The 21,359-nt window shown below is 43.6% G+C and overlaps 2 protein-coding genes across 8 annotated transcripts in view; one reads left to right on the forward strand and one right to left on the reverse strand.

Annotated features, from left to right (window-relative positions):
- man1b1b (mannosidase, alpha, class 1B, member 1b) overlaps positions 1–13,760 on the forward strand; it is a 61,084-nt gene extending 47,324 nt beyond the window's left edge. For all 4 annotated transcript variants that reach the window (XM_085965805.1, XM_085965808.1, XM_085965807.1 and 1 more), the window contains 3 exons: positions 8,110–8,304; positions 9,328–9,459; positions 11,172–13,760. In XM_085965805.1, the coding sequence (XP_085821931.1) occupies positions 8,110–8,304; positions 9,328–9,459; positions 11,172–11,372 (528 nt within the window). In that variant the 3' untranslated portion in view covers positions 11,373–13,760. The remainder of the gene's footprint in view (positions 1–8,109; positions 8,305–9,327; positions 9,460–11,171) is intronic.
- A 115-nt stretch (positions 13,761–13,875) lies between these two features.
- dpp7 (dipeptidyl-peptidase 7) overlaps positions 13,876–21,359 on the reverse strand; it is a 76,205-nt gene continuing 68,721 nt past the window's right edge. For 2 of the 4 annotated variants that reach the window (XM_085965796.1, XM_085965797.1), the window contains exons 9-12: positions 14,834–14,990; positions 14,685–14,749; positions 14,532–14,602; positions 13,876–14,211 (exon numbers count right to left, since the gene is read on the reverse strand). In XM_085965796.1, the coding sequence (XP_085821922.1) occupies positions 14,109–14,211; positions 14,532–14,602; positions 14,685–14,749; positions 14,834–14,990 (396 nt within the window). In that variant the 3' untranslated portion in view covers positions 13,876–14,108. Of the gene's footprint in view, positions 14,212–14,531; positions 14,603–14,684; positions 14,750–14,833; positions 14,991–21,359 lie in introns of those variants that run through there. The other 2 variants (XR_015073373.1, XM_085965798.1) reach the window with 2 other exon arrangements.

Genomic DNA, 21,359 nt, shown 5'->3' on the forward strand with positions numbered 1-21,359 from the left:
TACTAGAATGTTAGTGACCAAAGAAAATCCTGTGTGCTTTGGATTTAGGTCACCATGGTGACAGAATAAAAGGCTTTTTGATCTTGGCTTGCGGGACTTGTGCCAACACATTTAGTGAGTTTCGGTTACAGTATTTGTTGACTTAGGATGACCGAGCAAATACGGATTTAAGTTTGCAAAGCTTTGAATACTGCAGTCGAAAAAAAAAATTCATTCAATACAGAAGAAAGTTCTTGTATAATTAGCACTGCAGTGAACTATGGCAAATCGTGGACTTGTACTGCATATAACTGCCATCTGCTGCTATGAAAAATGGATAATATATATGCAGAACAGAATAATCGCAGGTTTCTGATGTTCACTTATTGGGAGTATTTACAAAAAATCTTCATTGCTGGCTTGTAGCAATATGTGAATCGTCATTGAGCATGTGTGGTTTCTATTGCGATGATTGATCCAGCATACATTGCGATAGATAATAACAGAAAAAACACAAATGTACTATAAATGTCACGTATGTCCATTTTTAGTAAACATCTGTGGCTCTTATTTTCAACTGCATGTTGGCAGAATGTAATTTTTCCTTTTAGATGTACTGGTTTTGTCCTGAGGCATTTGCGTAACCCGGTGCTGAAGTATTTTTGGACAGTTAGTGGTAGTTGAATTTAACACTTAAAACAAGATGAAAAGACTTAGTTAAGTTACAACTGTCACAACCATTGTAGGGTTTTTTAAACTGTGGGCTAAATGCATTACACATTAAACATTTTTCACTTGGGGCTTGTTCAGCCACTTTTACACTGGCATTAATGAAACTAGCAAAGAGCCACAAGGGGCTTCTAAAAATAAGACATGATTTTTTTATTGTATTTCCTGTGGCATTGCACACGGTCCAGATCAAATGTAGCATTCAGGTCCAGCAGGGTTAGAGGGTGGAGGATAATCGAATTGGACCAAGAAGATGGGGAATAAGGAGGCTGAGGAAGGAAGGTCAGGAAGGAGGAGTGGAAGGAGGGAAAAATAGGAGAGGAGGAGTTGAGGAGGAGTATGGGGAGGCTTTTGGCAGATACAAAGGACTAAGAACAGTGGAAGCCCTAGAGGAGTATAGAAAGTGCAGGGGGGTACTTCAAAAATAAATTAGGAGAGCGAAGAGGGGGCATGAAAAAACACTGGTGGGCAAAATAAAGGAAAATCCCAAGGTGTTTTATAAATATATTAAGGGGAAGAGTAGGGACCAAAGTGGCAATCTGTGTGTAGAGCCAGAAGATGTGGGTGAGGTTTTAAATGAACATTTTGCATCTGTGTAGGCATAGAAATCAGGCAGGGGGATTGTGATATACTTGAACAAATTAGAATTGAGAGGGAGGAGGTACTAGCGGTTTTAGCGGGCTTAAAAGTGGATAAATCCCCATGCCCAGACGAGATTTATCCCAGGCTGCTGTGTGAGGCAAGGGAGGAGATTGCAGGGGCTCTGACACACATTTTCAGAACCTCTCTGGCCACAGGGGAGGTGCCAGAGGACTGGAGGACAGCTAACGTAGTACCATTGTTCACGAAGGGTAGTAGGGATAAACCAGGGAATTACAGGCCAGTGAGCCTAACATCAGTGGTAGGGAAATTATTGGAAAAAATTCTGAGGGACAGAATTACTCTCCACTTGGAGAGTCAAGGATAGTCAGCCTGACTTTGTCAGGGGAGATCATGTCTAACCAATTTGATTGAATTTTTCGAGGAGGTGACTAGGTGTGTAGATGAGGGTAGTGCAGTTGATGTAGTCTACATGGACTTCAGTAAGGCTTTTGACAAAGTCTTGCATGGGAGACTGGTCAAGAAGGTAAGAGCCCATGGGATCCAGGGCAATTTGGCACAATTGGATCCAAAATTGGCTTAGTGGCAGGAGGCAGAGGGTAATGGTCGAAGGTTGTTTTTGTGACTGGAAGCCTGTGTCCAGTGGTGTACCGCAGGGATTGGTGCTGGGTCCTTTGCTGTTTGTAGTGTACATTAATGATTTAGATATCAATGTAGGAGTTATGATCAGTAAGTTCGCAGAGGATCAGAGGGACCTTGGTGTGCATGTACATAGATCCCTGAAGGCAGCAGGACAGGTAGATAAGGTGGTTAAAAAGGCATATGGAATACTTGCCTTCATTAGCTGAGGCATAGAATATAAGAGCAGGGAGGTTATGATGGAGCTGTACAAAACGCTAGATAGGCCACAGCTGGAATACTGTGTGCAGTTCTGGTCACCACACTATAGGAAGGATGTGATTGCATTGGAGAGGGTGCAGAGGAGATTCACCAGGATGTTACCTGGGCTGGAGCGCTTCAGCTATGAAGAGAGACTGGACAGGCTGGGGTTGTTTTCCTTAGAGCAGAGAAGGCTGAGGGGGGACCTGATTGAGGTATACAAAATTATGAGGGGCATAGATAGGGTAGATAGAAAGGAACTTTTCCCCTTAGTAGAGGGGTCAATAACCAGGGGGCATAGTTTCAAGGTAAGGGGCAGGAGGTTTAGAGGGGATTTGAGGAAAAACTTTTTTACCCAGAGGGTGGTTGGAATCTGGAACTCACTGCCTGAAAGGGTGGTAGAGGCAGGAACCCTCAACATTCAAGAAGCATTTAGATGAGCACTTGAAATGCCATAGCATACAAGGCTACGGACCAAGTGCTGGAAAATGGGATTAGAATAGACAGGGCTTGATGGCCGGCGCAGACACGATGGGCTGAAGGGCCTCTTTCTGTGCTGTATAACTCTATGACTGGCTCCAATCAACTAAATGATGCTCGGCGGGAAAAAGGAAATGAGCTCAGGGTTAGAAGGTGTTCGGCTGAGTGGTGTGGACACCAATTACCCAAGTGCTAGCTGGTGTGTAGGCTTCAGGAGATGTGTTTGACTTCCAATCACCAAAATGGTGGTCAGTGGACACCGCACCTCAGGAAGGATGTATTGGCCTTGGAGCAGGTGCAGCGCAGATTTACCAGAAAGATACTGGGGCTAAAAGGGTTAAATTGTGAGGACAGGTTGGAATCATAGAATGATACAGTGCAGAAGGAGGCCATTCGGCCCACCGTGCCTGTGCTGCCTTTTTGGTAGAGCTATCTAATTAATCCCCGTAGCCCTTTTTTTTTTCCTCTTCAAGTATTTATCCAATTCTCTTTTGAAAGTTACTATTGAATCTGCTTCCACCGCTCTTTCTGGCCGTGCATTCCAGATCAGAACAACTCGCTGTATAAAAAGTTTTTCCTCATGTTGCCTCTGGTTCTTTTGTCGGTCACCTTAAATCTGTGTCCTCTGGTTACTGACTCTTCCACCCCACCCCCCCACTGGAAACAGTTTCTCTTTATTTGCTCTATCAAAACTATTCATGATTTTGAACACCTCTATCAAATCTCCTCTTAACCTTCTCTGCTTTAAGAAAACAACCCCAGCTTCTCCAGTCTCTCCACATAACTGAAGTCCCTCATCCCTGGAACCATTCCAGTAAATCTCTTCTGCATCCTCTCCAAGGCCTTGACATCCTTCCTAAAGTGTGGTGCCCAGAATTGGCCACAATACTCCAGCTGAGGCCTAACCAGTGTTTTATAAAGGTTTAGCAGAACGTCCTTGCTTTTGTACTCTCTGCCTCTATTAAAAAAGCCAAGCATCGCATACGCTTTTTAACAGCCTTCTCAACTTGTCCTGCCCTCTTCAAAGATTTATGTCCATACACCCCCAGGTCTCTCTGTTCCTGCACCCACTTTAAAACTGTACCATTTAGTTCATATTGCCTCTCCTCATTCTTCCTACCAAAATGTATCACTTGTACTTCTCTGTTAAATTTCATCTGCCATGTGTCTGCCCATTTCACCAGTCTGTCTATGTCCTCCTACTATGTGCCTCATTGTTTACTACATTTCTGAGTTTCGGATCATCTGCAAACTTTGAAATTGTGCCCTGTGTACCCAAATCCAGGCCATTGATATATATCAAAAAGAGCAGTGATCCTAATACCAACCCCTGGGGGACACCACTGTATTAAAAAACAACCATTCATCACTACTCTCTGGTTTCTGTTTCTTAGCCAATTTGTATCCATGCTGCCACTATCCCTTTAATCGCATTGGCTTTTATTTTGCTAACAAGTCAATAACCATTCAATGGTTTACATGGACCATTCATATTGATTATGGGGACTTGAGGCTGTTAATTAGCACATTATACTGCCAATTGAAAGATTGGGGTTTTGCACTCTGCCAACAGCTGCGCTGGGAAGAACAAAGCCCAATATGGCCCTGAGCCATACCGACCAGGAAGGTTCTAAGTTCGGTCGCTGGTCTGTGCTCAGTTATGGACTGCAACCTGCACTGAAGCTGAGATGCCACAATTGGCATTCGTGGCCCAAGGCTAGACGGGGTAATGGGCAAGGTTTCCGTTCTCTTGCCACCGATTCCATCCCCCTCGCTGGCCACTGCCTCCGGCTGAACCAGACTGATTCCAACCTCGCCGTCCTATTTGATCCTGAACTGAGCTCCCGACCCCATCTCCTCCCCTGCTTCAGGCCATCTACTACAGAATCCCTCATCCCTACATTTGTTACCTCCAGACTCGGCCATTCCAACGCTCTCCTGGCCAGCCTCCCAACTTCCACCATCCATAAAATTGAAGTCATCCAAACCTCTGCTGCCTGTATCCTAACCTACGTCAAGTTGCGCTCACCTAGAATTCCTGTGCTCGCTGACCTGCATTGGCTCCCAGTCCATCAACGCCTCGATTTTAAATTCTCATGCTCATGTTCAAATCCCTTCATGGTCTCGCCCCTCCCTATTTCCTTTCAAGAACTCAACGTTCTTCCAACCCTGACCTTATGTACATCTCCCGTTCCCTTCACCCCACCATTGTCGGCTATGCTTCCAGCTGTCTAGACCCTAAGCTCTGGAGTTCCCTCTCTAAACCTCTGCACCTCTCCTCCTTAAAACCCACCTCTTTTATCAAGCTTTTAGTCACCCATCCTAATATCTCTTTTTTTGGTTCAGTGATTACACTCCGGTGAAGTGTCTTGGGACGTTTTCTTATGTTAAAGGCGCTATATAAATGCAAGTTGTTGATGTTTACCCTGGATCCTATGACTTAGTGGGGATGGCAGGAATGACTTGTTTGATTCCGAATGCTGATGGGAGGAGGCCCTGGGTTAGAGGTCCAACATCACACAGGTTCTTTTGAGGAGGACATTGTTCATTTGGGGAAGAGGGTGTAGTTTTGCTCATGGAGGGGGAGGGGAGCTCTGGTCCGTGTGACAGAATGCACCTGATGCAACATGGGACTTTGCTAAATCTTGCCAACTCAATTTACAGTGGGTGTTGCTTCAACTTGTCAATCACCACGGCTGTTAAGTAGCCGCTACACTTTTGTAGCACACATCCCTTGGTGTCTACTTCATAAAGTTGTTTGATTTTCACTCAAGACTTTGAGACCCAGATTTTTCTAGTTTTCAACATTGCTCATTTGCGATCCAGACTTCACAAAATTTGCGGACAAACTCCAACGGACGTGCCTTTATTCACACATTTCCTTACATTCGAACAGTACTGCTTTTGCATTCATATAGCACAACTTATTTTACTGCACCGCTTGTTCAGTTTCATGGTTTCTGCAAGAATGCGATCACATTTTTTAGAAATGGGAATAAGTTGCAGGTTCAATTTGGAACTGCCACGCAACATTATGTATTAGTCACAATGCCTTTGGCTTCCTGAGACCACTTACTGTTTCTAGTATAATAGATTTGTGTAGATGGCAACCATGACGTTTTCTTTATTTTTCACTTGTGTATTGTTTAGCCCTGGTTACAGGGGACTGGCACCAGCGAGTGGGCTCCTTGAATTTACACTCCCCGTTCGTGTTCTCTCCTTGGCAAAATTGAAAGCAAATGATAAACTGGGTTTGTGATTCTGTTGTCGGAACAAGAGTCGGGTTTAGTGCAACCACAGGGATATAGTTCAGAGACCCCAATCTACCAGAATCCAAATTTAGCAACCACTAGTGTAACAGCTGGCTTTGTGCTTTAGAAATCGAGTCCACTTGCAGAGGGGAAAAAAAACATGCAAAAGGGTGCAGTTGTCGGCAGCTGTGATGCAGGCAGATGACAAATAAATTTGTTGCTGGGGTGAAATTACACTCGGTGTCAACAGGACTATTAGAAAATGTCCATGGCCCATCCTAATGCTGGTTTTACAAATGATAATCGTACTTTTGAACTTGTGCATGTAAAGGTCTGCTTGGATCTTTGCGATTCAACCAGAGAATTCCATACCAAGATAAGTCTTGCAAAGTTTCATCCCTCGTTCCATGCTGTAATTCTACTCTCTTGCCGTGCCGGAGCTCCGGGTGGAGCGCTTGTTTTGGGAGTCTCGTCTCGTATTCCAGGTGGGCAGAGGAAATGCTCCAAGGACACCCTCAAAGCCATCTTGAAAAAGTGTAACATCCCCACCGACACCTGGGAATCCCTGGCCCAAGACCGCACAAAGTGGAGGAGAAGCATCCGGGATGGCGCCGAACACCTCGAGTCTCTTCGCCGGGAGCAGGCGGAAGCCAAGCGCAAGGAGCGCACGTCAACCCAAGCACCCCACCCACCCGCCACTTCAACCACCGTCTGCCCCACCTGTGACAGAGACTGTAGGTCCCGCATTGGACTCATCAGTCACCTGCGAGCTCATTTTTAATGTGGAAGCAAGTCATCCTCGGTTCCGAGGGACTGCCTGAGAAGAATTATACTGTATTTGTGCTGAGATCTGGTTCCATATTCTGTGCTCAGCACCCAATTATTTACCTTTTGGGTTTTAATGGAGTTGGTTTGTGGATGTGTATGTGTGTTTTGGTAGTGCCGTTTAGCATTCCACTAATATTTAAACCAAGAAAAATAAACAAGCTGATGAAGGTCACCTGTTCCTTACTGCAAGTTCTCTCCTGTCCTGATGTGCAGTAATAAAAAGTTACATTTTATAACTCTGCATGCGCTGTGTCAAGTTGTGTTTATGCACATTGTTAAAAAAATATATTCCCGGATTTTGCAGTCGGTATGACAGCGTACGCCGAGTACGCCATCAAACCACTTTTGAAAGGGAGAGCAAGTTCAGGATTTCTGCATGCGCTAAATCCCGAACTTGCAATCTGTCAAGTTCCGACTGCACAGATGATCCACACCAACATGGAAATCCTAATTGCCGGCGCAGAGTTGGGCTAAGTGCCCAGCAATTACACGTGAAAATTTTACGGCTGGTGCAAACAGGCACAGGGCCTGTTTGCACAGTGTAAGGGGATACCCGTCAATAAAAAACCTTAATTTTGGTGAAACTCATTTCCTTTAATGGTTATTAGTGGTCTGCAAACTTTGACACTTAAATAGGACTTAGAAAGAAAATCAGTTCAGCGGTGAATATTACTGCATTATATGATATTGTTTTATTGTGAGGGCTCCACAGCAATCTTACTTTCTTCCTTTTTCCAAACTGGAACCAGCTGGCCATAAACTATCTACAACCAAGCGGGTAGACACGTGACTTGCTCCCTGGCCTTTCTCCAAAGCCACTCCATTTGTGTCACTGGAAGGTGTACAGTCTGATTGGAGCACCGGCCCACGTGATCCCAGGTACGCTTCTGCACACGGTGCGGCCCTGGGATCCGTGGGCCACTACGCTGCGCTCAACTCCGCAGCCTCAGACAGCAACTTTTCGTTTGGGGCCTCGCAACAGGTAAGTGCGCATTCAGTTCGGATTCTGCTGGCATAATCCTTAATTACGCCGCCGACTGCAAAATCTGGGCCATAGTCTTTGTTATCTAAACTAATGTCATAGGTGAGATAGAAACCAATGGGAAAAGTGACTTGCATGATCAGTGTCAAGACAGTTCATGCTGAAAAAACATCTGCCCTGAGATGCACTTTGTTAACCCTGCTACTGATTCAGAATTAAAATGTTCCAGTTGTTTTATAGTGGATTTTGATTTCAGGTCAAATCTCGCCTCTTGTCTACCATTAAAAGAAATTCATTAGCCATGGATGCGCCCAGAAGAGTTTTATGTATTGCAAGCAATGATGATGTTGATCCAAATGATTTCTTTCCTTGTTTTTAAAGGATCATTTGGTGTGTTTCCTCCCTGGGACCCTAGCTTTAGGAGCTCACCACGGGCTTAGTGCAGATCACATGGAACTGGCTAAGGAGCTGATAGAAACCTGCTATCAAATGTATGCACAAATAGAAACTGGACTAAGCCCAGAGATTGTACACTTCAATCTGAGTCCACACAGTAGCAAGGATGTTGAAGTTAAGGTAGGCGTAATGAAAGTTTTTAAAATTTTGCTTGTAGTGCAGGGTATTTAATATTTATGATTCACTAATTGGCATTTAATCTTTCCCAGAAATGTGGATGATGTATTCACACGGTATTCAATCCCATTCGAATCATTTGTGCTCTTGCTGGCAATTCTCAAATGTCACATCAACCAAATGTTGTTTCAATCTAAAATGAGGTATTATTTGAGAATTTTGAAAAGTTGCATATTAAAACAGGAACTATACATAAAACCTCAAGCAAGCAGCTGGATGTAAAACAACAAAATCAGCTCAATACAAAATGGAGAAGTAACAAAGTGAGAGTGCATTCACCGCTGCTGTGCTTTAGCTGGGAGACATTTTGTATTGCTGATTAACATTGTTTTCTTAACTGGTAAATATTGTCCAGTGAATGGGCATTAATTCAGTGTTGAGTTTTATTTAATGCTGACCCTTTAAAATCATAAGATCCTAAGAAATAGGAGGAGGAGTAGGCCCATGCGGCCCCTCGAGCCTGCTCTGTCATTCAATAAGATCATGGCTGATCTTCTACCTCAATTCCACTTTCCCGCCCTATCCCCATATCCCTCGATTCTTAGTGTCCAAAAATCTATCGATCTCAGCCTTGAATATACTCCGTGTCTGAGCATCCACAGCCCTCTGGGGGACTCAATATGAGACCAGGAACCATTGTAATTAGAAATGCATACTACAAGCTGCAACTTTGGAATGCTGGTGCCTTGTTTTAATCAATAGAATTACAGGCTCCTGTGTAAGAATGACCTGCCAAAAGGCATATCAAGGTGTTACAAACAATCAGTTAATGATGCTGAGAATGTAGCATACGGTTCGATTAGAACAAGCACATCAGTTCAGTGTAAACATTAATTGCAGCTGTCAGTTCAATGAAAGCCCACACTTTTGTCACATGAAACCTCGTGTACACCTAGATGTCACATGTATGTAATTTTAATGTCTTTTTAAAGTGCTGTTTCAGATAATTTGCATTGTTTTTGGCAGCCTGCAGACAGACACAACCTTCTAAGACCTGAGACAGTAGAAAGCCTGTTCTACATGTATAGATTTACACGTGATAAAAAATACCAGGACTGGGGCTGGGAAATTCTCCAAAACTTCAACAAATATACCCGGGTAAGTAATGTGGGCTGACTTTTGGTTCTTCAGATGTAAAATTGCTTATAGGACATCAAATATATTAAGGTAACACGTTGTACCTATCAACCATGTTTTTTTTGGTTTGGTTCAACTAACTTCGCCATACTGATTCTCTGAAATTTAGATCAGGAAAGCAATTTATTTTTACAAAATGGTTTCAGCCACCATTTTGATTTCTGGTCCAGCTATGAAGTTGTATATAAATAATATAGAAAACACAAATGAAATAGATTGTGTAAAAATCATTAAACTTAGCCATAGCCGTAGTAATTTAATATCAAAATCCCTGTAAGAAGCTTCCAAATACCGCTCACTTTTGGGACTTGAGTTTTGCTTCAGTCCTAGTTGTAGCTTCCACCTGAAGCTTCTGTTTGAGGGATTGCCAGCTCCTGTGGATAAGCTGTGAGAGAGGGAGATACTTTGGGAATTTTTACCTTGTTCCTGTGGAGCTACAATAGAGTGCACTGGGCCAGCTTGTACCACTGACGACCAGGCAATATAACCACAGTGAGGTAAGAAATAGGGAAGTAGGAACGAGGAAACAGTTGGCAGATGGGGAAGAAGGGAGGAGAGTTAGAGGAGGAACAACTGGCAGAGGAGGGGAGGGTGAGCCAGAAAGGAAGCAAATTTACCAGAACAAAGTGGGGCGGGGGGGAAAAGGAAAGTGAAGAGAGGAATAGCGTAGGGAAGAGAGAATCAGAAGTGGAGACTGGAGAAGGGATATGAATAGAAGGGAGGGAGGGAAAAGCAAGAGAATGAAAGGGAGAAAGGGCAGGTGGGGAAGAGAGGGAGAAGTGATGGAGCAGAAGAAGCAGGAACTGGGGGGAGAGGGAGGATGAGCTGTGTAGGGATTGTGTTGGAGAGGAGTAAGAGAGAACGGAAGTAGGGGAAGGAACTGGGAAAAGAAGGCGACGAAGAGAGAAAGGGGAGGAGGGAGCAGGGAAGGAGTGAGAGAAGGCAGATGGAGAGAAAAGGGGCACTCATCTGTCAAAATGCGACAGTTGTAAAAACCCCACAATGTCATAAGGCTAATTTAGCCTTATGGCTTTCCAATGAGATGTTAAACAGAGGCCCCATCTATCCTCAGGTGGATGTAAAAGATCCCTGGCACTATTCGAAGAGCAGCAAGTGAGTCTAGGCCAATACCTGGTCCTCAACCAACATCACAAACAGATGATCTGCTCATTATCACATTGCTTCCTACATTACAGCAGTGACTACACTTCAAAAAGTAGTTAATTGGCTGTAAAGCACTTTGGAATGTCTTGAGGTCGTGAAAGGTGCTACAGGAAACTTTCTGGTATCCGGCACGGACGGGACCGACGTGGTGCCGGTTCATCAACAATTCCGGATAACCGAACGCTATAGTAAAAGATACGGACCTTAGAGCTCCGTATAAAGCAACAAACCCTGTTGCTTAGCAACAGCTTCAGAACAACGTCCACAAGTTGCAAGCGTCTCTGTAGCTTAGCAACAGCTGCAGCCAAACCCTTGCCTTCCTCCATTTGTTGCTGTGCAAGTAATAAAAGTTACCTGAACCGACTCCTGAATTTTGCCGGTTAACCGACATTTCCGGTTATTTAGGGGCCGGTTAATCGAAAGTTTCCTGTATATAAAATTTGCTGCTTAATTTATTGTAAGAGCTTTTTACAACCACCTACAATTGGGTTGCTTGTAACTTTACACAGGTTGGCACTGGAGGTTACACTTCTATTAATAACGTGAAGAGTTCTGAGAACCCTGAACCCAGGGATAAAATGGAGAGCTTTTTCCTTGGAGAGACACTGAAGTATTTCTTCCTTCTATTTTCTGAGGACTTCAACTTAATCAGCCTGGACAAATATATTTTTAATACTGAAGCACATGTTCTTCCAATATGGACAACCTGATGAATTTTGGAATGATTGGATTGTTGTCCTAACACCTGGCACATCTTGATAGCGGGATCTATGATGGCAGCTGAAGATAACCACTGTGTGGAGGTTTTGTTCTACTTTGTATCGATCACTGTGAAAGTCCGTAGCTACACAGATGTGTAAAAAATGTCTAAAATGTGTCTGTAGCTACACAGATATGTAAAAAATGTGAACGTAACAAAAATTATAAACCAAGGAGCAAATATTAGATGAACTGTTGCACTCAAATTGGCCTGTTTGCTACATTACAAAACATGCTTACCACGTTGCCTCCTGTCCATTCATTGATTCCTTCCTGCCTGCCAAATTCAGTCCAATAGATGAGTATGTAATGGTTTATGTACTACACTATGGTCTTTGTAAAGGAAAATGACATTTGTTCAGTTAATCTCATGTGAAATTAATGGGTCATAAGATTTGTTGTCTATTGAGATTTAACATTTTAATATCATGCTTTAAAAAAAAATTGTATGTTACGTGGCCTGAATGCAGAAATAGGAGCGCACAGTTTTTGTAGACATATATAGACTGGATTGACAAGGGTAGAATTCTGATAAATATATCAGTGACAAGAACAGTTAATATTTTCCTTGGTTAAAATGTCGACTAATCAAAATTGATTCACACATGACCATATCGTCCAAAATATTGATAAGTTTGTGTAAATATATGTAGTGAAATTAATTAGCTATATTTGCTATGGATGTAAGCGTGAAATATCTTATTAAAGGGAAAAAATGCGGGTTCCAACTATATATTGATATAGGCTGCTGGTTTACTATGAAGGGTAGTTAATGAATTATATACTGTTACTGCAGCTGCTGTTCAGTGGTTACATATACAAATTCTCAAGTCTGAGCATGATGCAGGCTGGGTTTTATTTCATTTCCCAGCATATCCTCTAACCCAACAGCACTGTTGCAGAGTTTGTTTTCTGTAAATAAAATGCTTATTGTATTTCCCTCTACTGCTTCAGGCTGGAGCTAGAACTGTATTTGAAATACATGAACTGATCATCATTTGGTAATATAATGCCAAATTTAAATTGTTTGCATTCCAGATAGGTTTTGTGTAGGACCAGTTGCCTAAAAAAAATATTTTTTCATTGGTAGAACAAGTATTTTTCCCCTTGTATTGTACACAACAAATAAAAGGATGCTTTAGCTGTATGATACAAGTTAAAGATTCAAGCAGCTTTTACTTGTTGGTGATCACAAGTTGCTTTAACCATACAGAAAGTTGGTCTATTGCTGGCGGAAGAGTTCAAATTGTGAGATGCAATATGAGAATTTTTTAAATATACCAGTGTAAACATGGTTATAACTTAGGAAATGAGCCATAATATTTCACTTGTGCAATTTGTCTGATGATCAGTAACCCAATTCAAACTTTGAGCTAGTTAGAAGAACTTGATTTGATGGCCTTTGAACCTACTGAGATCAGAAGCATTTTGGCAGTGCACTAATTAATGTCTGTTATTTAGATCTCTAGATTTTTATGCAAGCAGCGGCAAATGCTGCTGATCTGATCCAGTTTGTTAACAATGCATGATGATTTTATGTACAGAAATCCTTTACTTTTTCTTACTGATTCCTGTAATGTATTTAAAAATGTTCAGTGATTTCAGATTGGTTTAGAAGGTCACTAGCAGTGCCACTTCTGATTTTTGTGCCATTTGCCAGTAAATAGTTTTGAATGGCTACCTGAGAGTAAAATGTGTGCAACTTCCTTCTCAGTAGTTACCTGGGGGGTCTTGTGAGAGGGTTGTTAGTTAATTGCTGCACTTCAATGAAAGGGAAATGAAGCTCAAGGAATAAGACTAAGTTTATCTAAAGTGTGCTTTTGAAATGCAGATAAATGAATTCTTCAATGAACTAAAAAGTTGTTGAGTAAAACTACAAAAGAGGATATTGGAGCATTAGGTAAATGTGAAGGTTGGCTGATGCCCTTGAAGCAGAGGATGCAATCTGTATATCCTTCCTGGCAAATTCCATGTTAAATGCTGAAATGTGTACCTACAAAAAGGGTTTGCCTGTATGTATATATATATGGTGAGTAATGTTCAAGCAAGTATTAGCAAAGTTAAATGTATGAAATGGCCTAATTCAGATTCCGCCTCAGCACTTAATTACTTCAGGGTAACGGCTGTAGAATTGTAGACTGTTACAGCACAGAAGGAGGCCATCGTACCTGTGCTGGCTCTTTGGTAAGAGCTATCCAATTAATCCCAGTCCCCTTCATTTCAGTTTCTTGCTGGTTTCTGAGTCCTTACTCTAGAATGATTTTAAATTATACTGGCATTCAATGTAGCTTTCATTTTAGATCCCTACCTATCATTCCTTTAAATGAATGAATACACTGTAACAAAATGTTGGACAGGGTTTTTAAAAGTATGCAATTTTGATCAGTTAGGTGAATTTGCTTTAAAAAATGTTTTTTTCCCCCCCATCTAGAAAACATTGTAAATAAAGTTAAATTTTTCTGTAAATTGTTTTCAATTTTATTTCATTTAATACATGACAACTGTATAAAATTTTCTCCAGTACCAATGCGAATACAAAATTATTTGTTTCTCCAACACTATTAGTTTGTTTCATACATTTCCAAGTCTCATAATTTTTTTTCAAACATTAACAGTCAACAAAATAGTCCTTTGCTTGTACACGTAGTTTTTGGTTCAGCATTGTCAGATGTTACATCTGACTTTTGTTAAACAGAATGACCCTGATGCTTTTTCACCCATTCACTGATGATGCTTGATTCCTTTTGACGAATTGCAGTAACTGATGGTGGATCAGCGGGATTAGATGCTCTGTGAGAGGACAATTAAAAAAATAAATAAACATGTCACATTAAATCAGACCGAGAAAATAACCCACTCCACTAGTATAACACATTAAGCCTGGCAAATCTTGCTCTATTTCTTAAAGGTGGATAATGTGGCCTAAGTAATGCTTGAAGTTAGGTTAGCCCATTGCGAAAGTTACTCAGCGATGCCAGCAGCCAAAGGGCTGCTGCTTGGGAAAGATGAGGGAAAATGTTTTGATAGCTTCTCCTTCATAATGAGCTTGCTTTAGTTGCTCCATTTAATTCTTTAGAAAAAAGTTTCTAACACCTTTTCCTACAACCCACCTCAGATCTAGATGATGTGCTCCTCCCTCTATCATGAAAGCAACCACTGAAGGATTCACATCTCTGAGTATCTGTTTCACACAGGAGAAAATAATTACTAGTTTTGCACCATTGTCCTCTGGCATTTCAGTCATGAGTGCCGTAGATACTTACACCACCATTTGCCCATGGATCCAAGTCACCATTGGAAAATATTATATTGCTTGCTGCTTTGAAATCTACAATATTAACAAACTTGTGGTTATATTAAAATTCATTTCACTCAAAATAACATAGAAGAAAAGAGTAAAGTGTGCTATTACCATCTCCCCAGTATTGGATTTTTAACCATTCTGAGTTTGGGTATACACCCCATTTACTGTGACAATAATTCTTCCTCATTGCTTCAGTAAAGGGAATGGCAGGGAACATATCTGTCTCATTGGTGCTTTCGTACAGCAGGTTGATCTCTGTGCAAGCCTAAAAAAAAATCAAACAGGATAATGAGTAAACCTAACGGCTCTTTCAACTGATTGTTGTAACCTTAAACTCTTTTCTCCCCTCCACATCTCAAAATGTAGGATGGTCAACAGGCCTGATCAGCAAAGAAACACAATTAAGGTTAAAATAAAAATAGGACAAGATATTTTTGTTTTGAGTAGGTTATGGTTAATATGTTAATAGTATTGTACTAAATCAGCTGAAACTGTTCAACCCAGAAAGGTAGTTGGCATGTTAAACACAAAAAACAGATTTAAATAAATACAGCTTAAGTGCAGAACACTGCGGCAGGCACAATTCATTCTGCTGAAACACAATCCTGCTGCTCTAGCTATATTTCGAAACCCACCTCCCTCACAAACATATGCTTGACAATAGATTCAGTCCCATCTTTCATAGAAATCAATAGTTGTCTAACATCACAGCATGAAACTGCTTCTTGATTGATTCTACAGTAATATCCATGAATGACCAAATACTATCTTAATAGTCTGTTCTAACGCATTCATTTCCTCCACCTGTTACTGGTATGGTTTGATACTATATCATTAATGTAGTAAAACCTCCCAAGGAGCTTTACAGGAGCGTTATCAAACAAAATTAGACACCAAGCCAAATAAGGACATATTAGGATGGATGACCAAAGCTTGGTTAAAGAGGTAGGTTTTAAGGAGCATTTTAAAAAGAGAGGTGCGCGGAGAGGTTTTGGGATGGAATTCCAGAGCTTGGTCCCTAGGCAGCTGACGGTATAGCTGTTAAGGGTGAAGTGATTAAAATCGGGGATGCACAAGAGGCCAGAATTGGAGAAGCACTTGTATAGCTGGAGGAAGCTAGAGAGATATGGAGGGATTTGAAAACAAGAATGAGAATTTTAAAAGTGAGGCATTGCTGGTCTGGAAGCCACTGTAAGTCGGTGATCAGGGATGAATGGGGATTTGATGTTCGGAGACGGGCAGCAGTTTTGAATGATGGTGGAAGATGCGAGGTTGGCCAGCAGAGATTGGAATAGTCAAGTCTAGAGATAACAAAGGCAGGGAGGAGGGTTTCAGCAGCAGATGGGCTTTTTTTTTATTTATTCGTTCCTGGGATGAGAGTGTCGCTGGCAAGGCCAGCATTTATTGCCCATCCCTAATTGCCCTCGAGAAGGTGGTGGTGAGCTGCCTGCTTGAACCGTTGCAGTCTGTGTGGTGAAGGTACTCCCACAGTGCTGTTGTAGAGTATTCCAGGATTTTGACCCAGTGACAATGAAGGAATGGTGATATATTTCCAAGTCAGGATAGTGTGAGACTTGGAGGGGAACTTGCAGGTGATGCCATGCGCCTGCTGCCCTTGTCCTTCTAGGTGGCAGAGGTCACAGGTTTGGGAGGCGTTGTCTGAGAAGCCTTGGCGAGTTGCTGCAGTGCATCTTGTAGATGGTACATGGTGTGCTGGTGGTGGAGGGAGTGAATGTTTAAGGTGGTGGATGGGGTGCGAATCCAGCCTTGTCCTGGATGGAGTTGAGCTTCTTGAGTGTTGTTGGAACTGCACTCATCCAGGCAAGTGGAGAGTATTCCATCACACTCCTGACTTGTAGCTGCTAGAAAGGCTTTGGGGAGACAGGAAGTGAGACACTTGTAGTGTATGTGCGTTAAGTCAGAACTACTTTTTACAGCTCCTGTATAACCGGCAGTAACCACACCGGTATATAAGCTGTGCGCATGCCTCTGTACTCCAGTCTAGAGATTGCCCTCCTCCAGTAAAGACCTGTTATTTGTTTGTACAGCATCCGTGTAATTATTTATCCACTGAACCACGGATCTAACAGTGGCGACGAGTGTTGATGCGAATCTACCTGCAACATTAAACCAAAAAAAAAAAAGTCGAGTCCAGGAACACTGGCATCGACCGCGAGCAACCGCCCAGCAGTCGGGCAGAGATCCAACTTCACTGGGGAGGCTGTGGAGAGCCGGGCTTGGTTCCCCAGCCACAACGAGCAGTAAGAGACCGATGACAGGTCCAGAGCAGACCCTTCCCGAGCAGCGGCGGCTGGAGCCGACCGACGGCAGAGAGAGAGAGCCGGGCAGCGTCGATGGGGTAAGAAAAAGGGTGAAGAGAGCAGGGCGCAGCTGGGGGTTGATCACCGAGCGGCGTCGAGGAAAAATACTGCAAAACTGGAGAGAGGGTAAGAAACAGCCGGGTTCTAGACTGAGCGGCGTCGACAAATATCAAGAGAAGAACGCGCAGAGCACAGCCAGGGATTACGGGCTGATCAGGGTCCGCGGGGCGAAGTGCGGGAGACGCCATTGAGCCACGGAGAAGCAGGGAGAGCGTGGGAGACGCCATTTTGCGAAGCCGGAGCGGAGAAGACGGGCGAGCGCAGGAAGGAAGGAAAGCGCGGGAGGCGCCATTGGTGATAGTTAACGCACAACCAAGGATGCCGAAGAGTGGCAGTATCTCTACGTTCGACAATGAAGTCGAAGATTAGGTGACATGTGGAACGTATTGAGGTGTACTGCAGGGCGAATGAAGTGCCAGATGCTAATAAAGCACTGGTTCTGTTAAATTCCATGGGTGCAAAAACTTATGGGTTACTGCGAAATCTAATAACCCCAGAGAAGCCAGTAAACAAGAATTTTGAAAGCATAGTAGAAATCCTACAGGACCACTTAAACCCCACACCGCTGCTGATAGCAGAACGATTTAAGTTCCATAAAAGGAGCCAACACAAAGACGAAAGCAATGCTGAGTACCTAACGGAACTGCGCAAGCTATCGAAATACTGCCAGTTTGGAGCGGGACTAGCAGACACGTTAAGGGACAAGTTTGTGTGTGGGCTACAAAGTGAAGGAACCCAGAAACGGCTTCTATCAGAAAAGGACCTTACGCTGGACAAAGCTTTCAGTATGGCAGTATCACACGAAGCAGCTGCAAGGGGCGCTGCAGAGATACAATAGAGACCGCAAGAATATGGCACCAATGAAATGTCCTATGGAACAGGGAAGTGCTATCGCTGCGGCAGAACAACACCTGACCAGAAAGATTGTTGGTTCAAGGACCAAATGTGCAGACAGTGTGGGAAAGCAGGACACATAGCAAGAGTCTGCAGGTCTGGGAAGAAAACCAACAGTAAGAAATCTCCACAGGAGAAGTACAAAAAGGTACACCAGGTGATGGACAGTGGTTCAGATGAACAGAAAAGTGACACAGACTCCGGAAGCAAGGAGCTGGGTTGTCTGAAACTACATAATGTAACCGAAATGGAGGATCACCAGACTATCTGGGTTACACTCAAGATAGACGGAGTCCAAGTGGAAATGGAATTGGACACAGGGTCAGCTCTAACAGTCATAAATCAAAGAGACTACAAGCGGCTATTTTCACACATACCCATGAAAGCTACAGAGATTGTCTTGAAGACGTATACGGGGCAAAAAGTCTACCCCAAAGGGAAAATAAAGGTGAAAGTGACATATAAAGGTCAGGAAATACCTAAAATGGATATATATGTATTGCCAAATGGAGGACGACCACTGCTAGGACGTGAATGGATCCGGAAGATACATTTAGATTGGCATTCCATACAGGCACTGAAGGTGGAGGCCAAAAAGGATGACGACGTCACACCTGGACGACTGTCAAAAATGCTAACTGACGCAAAAGAAGTGTTCCAGGAGGGACTAGGAACACTATTTTAATTGTTGCTGTTATTCCTTTTAGAGGATAATGCAAGCCCAAAGTTTCTGAAGGCCAGACCAGTGCCTTATGCGATCAGACCAGCAGTTGAAGCAGAGCTGGAAGGGTTGGAATGTTCAGGAGTACTGTCCAAAGTGGACTGGAGCGAGTGGGCTACACCCATCGTTCCTGTAATGAAGCGGTCGTTGAGTAATACGCCTGGGGAACCAAAGAAGGTCTGCATCTGTGGGGATTTTATGGTGACAGTGAACCCAGTCCTTCACACGGTGCAATATCCGCTTCCACGAATTGAGGATATTTTCGCCTCGCTAGGTGGTAAACGCTTCACAAAAATTGATCTAGCCCAGGCGTACTTGCAAATGGAGGTAGAAGAAGCTTCGAAACATTGGTGTCTATCAATACAACCGGCTGGTGTTTGGAGTAGCCTCGGCTCCGGCTATCTGGCAAAGGGCGATGGATCAGGTCCTGCAAGGGATTCCAGGGACCCAGTGTTATTTGGACGACATCTTGGTCACGGGCGAAAATGACGGTGATCACCTCGCTAACTTGGAGAAGGTGCTCGCCAGATTAAAGGAATATGGGCTACGAGCTAATCGCCACAAGTGCGAGTTTTTCCAGAAACAGATCTTTTATTGCGGCCACGTCATCGATGAAGAGGGGTTACATAAGTCCCCTGACAAGATTGAGGCAGTAGTCAAGGCTCCAGCACCGGAAAATGTGTCACAACTGAGGTCGTTCCTCGGGCTGGTAAACTACTACCATAAGTTCTTACCAAATTTGTCTACGGTATTACACCCACTGAACACCCTACTGCAAACAGGGGTACCATGGAAGTGGGAAGACGAACGTAGACGAGCTTTCCAGAAGTGTAAAGAATTGATCACATCAAAAGAGGTGTTGGCCCATTTCAACCCAGCACTACCAATTCGTTTGGCATGTGATGCATCACCCTATGGTATTGGAGCGGTGCTGTCGCACAAATTCCCAGACAGGTTGGAGAGGCCAGTAGCCTTTGCGTCTCGGTCACTAACCTCAGCCGAGCGCAACTACGCCCAGATTGACAGGGAGGCCCTCAGCCTAGTATGGGGAGTAAAAAAATTCAACCACTATCTGCATGGACAGAAGTTCACCTTGCTGACTGACCACCAACCACTTGTCTCCATCTTTAATCCTAAGAAGGGCGTGCCAGTAATGACTGCACAAAGATGGTCCCTCTTTCTAGGGGCAAATCAATATGAAATAGAATATAAAGGCACGAGACAGCATGGGAACGCTGATGGGCCTGCCACTGCCTCCTGTGGAGGAAGCACCAGCAGTGGACCCTATCGAGATATTTTATTCGTCGATAATTGAACGATTGCCAGTAACAAACGCAGATATAGAGGAGACCCGCAATGATCCGACGCTGTCACGGGTATATGAATTGACGGTGAGGGGATGGCCAACACATGGCGACTCACTGTTGCCAGCATTCTCATCCAGGAGAGAACAGCTGTCAGTATGCCAGGGGACAGTGATGTGTGGATCCAGAGTGGTGATTCCACCCAAGTTAAGGGAGAGAGTGCTAAATGAGCTACATGAAGGTCATCTGGGGGGAGTGAAAGTGAAAAGCCTAGCTAGGGCTTATGTGTGGTGGCCGGGAATCGATCAACAAATCGAAGACCTAACTAAGAGCTGCTTAGGATGCCAGAAGGTCCAAAATGCACCACCACATGCCCCACTACACCCATGGGAGTGGCCCTCCTCTCCATGGCAACGGGTGCACATTGATTTCGCTGGTCCATTCATGGACTCAATGTTCTTAATAGCAGTGGATGCTCATTCAAAGTGGCCTGAGGTGATAAAGATGTCTTCAACCACTACAGAGAAAATGATTGCAGTCCTACGGACCATATTTGCCAGAAACGGGTTGCCAGAGCAGATCTGCTCTGATAATGGACCACAGTTTGTGTCCGACGAGTTCCAAAAATTCATGAAAAGGAATGGGGTAAGGCTTTACACATCCACCCCGTATCATCCAGTCACCAATGGATTGGCTGAGAGGTTCGTACAAACCTTTAAGAAGGCGATAAAGGCCATGTGCGACGAGGAAATTCCACTACAGCATAAGATGGACAATTTCCTGTTAGCCAACAGAAACGCGACACATGCAGTTACCAACCAGACCCCGGCCATGATGTTCTTTAACCGAAGGTTGAAATCTCGTCTGGACTTTCTCAGACCAAATGTGCAAAGAAATGTTGAGGACAAAATTCCAACACATCAACGAGAAGCCGACAAGGAGCTTCAATGTAGGGCAACCAGTCTTGGCCCGGGACTATCGAGCAGAGAAGTGGCAACCCGGCATGATATGTACAAGGCAGGGGCCATTAATGTACACAGTGGATGTCGGGGAGAACATTGTGCGACGCCACGTCGATCAGATCTTAGCATCACAGGAATGTGTCAACCCCATGTCTTGAGTACCTGGGGATGAACCCGACATACCGGTAGTATCTACTTCAGACCCAGTAGCAGTGGAACCCGATGAACTTCCCGATGAAATGGGGTCAAAATCGCCTCTGCACCAAGAACAAGAACCTCCGGAAAGGGTCAGGAAGCCACCCCAAAGACTTAATCTATAAATGGACTTTTGTTATTGAATGTACATGTAAAAATGTAATTGTTATTTGAATA

The sequence above is a fragment of the Somniosus microcephalus genome, chromosome 23, assembly GCF_052327205.1.
Source record: "Somniosus microcephalus isolate GS21.2 chromosome 23, FLI_Smic_1.0, whole genome shotgun sequence".
Lineage (NCBI taxonomy): Eukaryota > Metazoa > Chordata > Chondrichthyes > Squaliformes > Somniosidae > Somniosus > Somniosus microcephalus.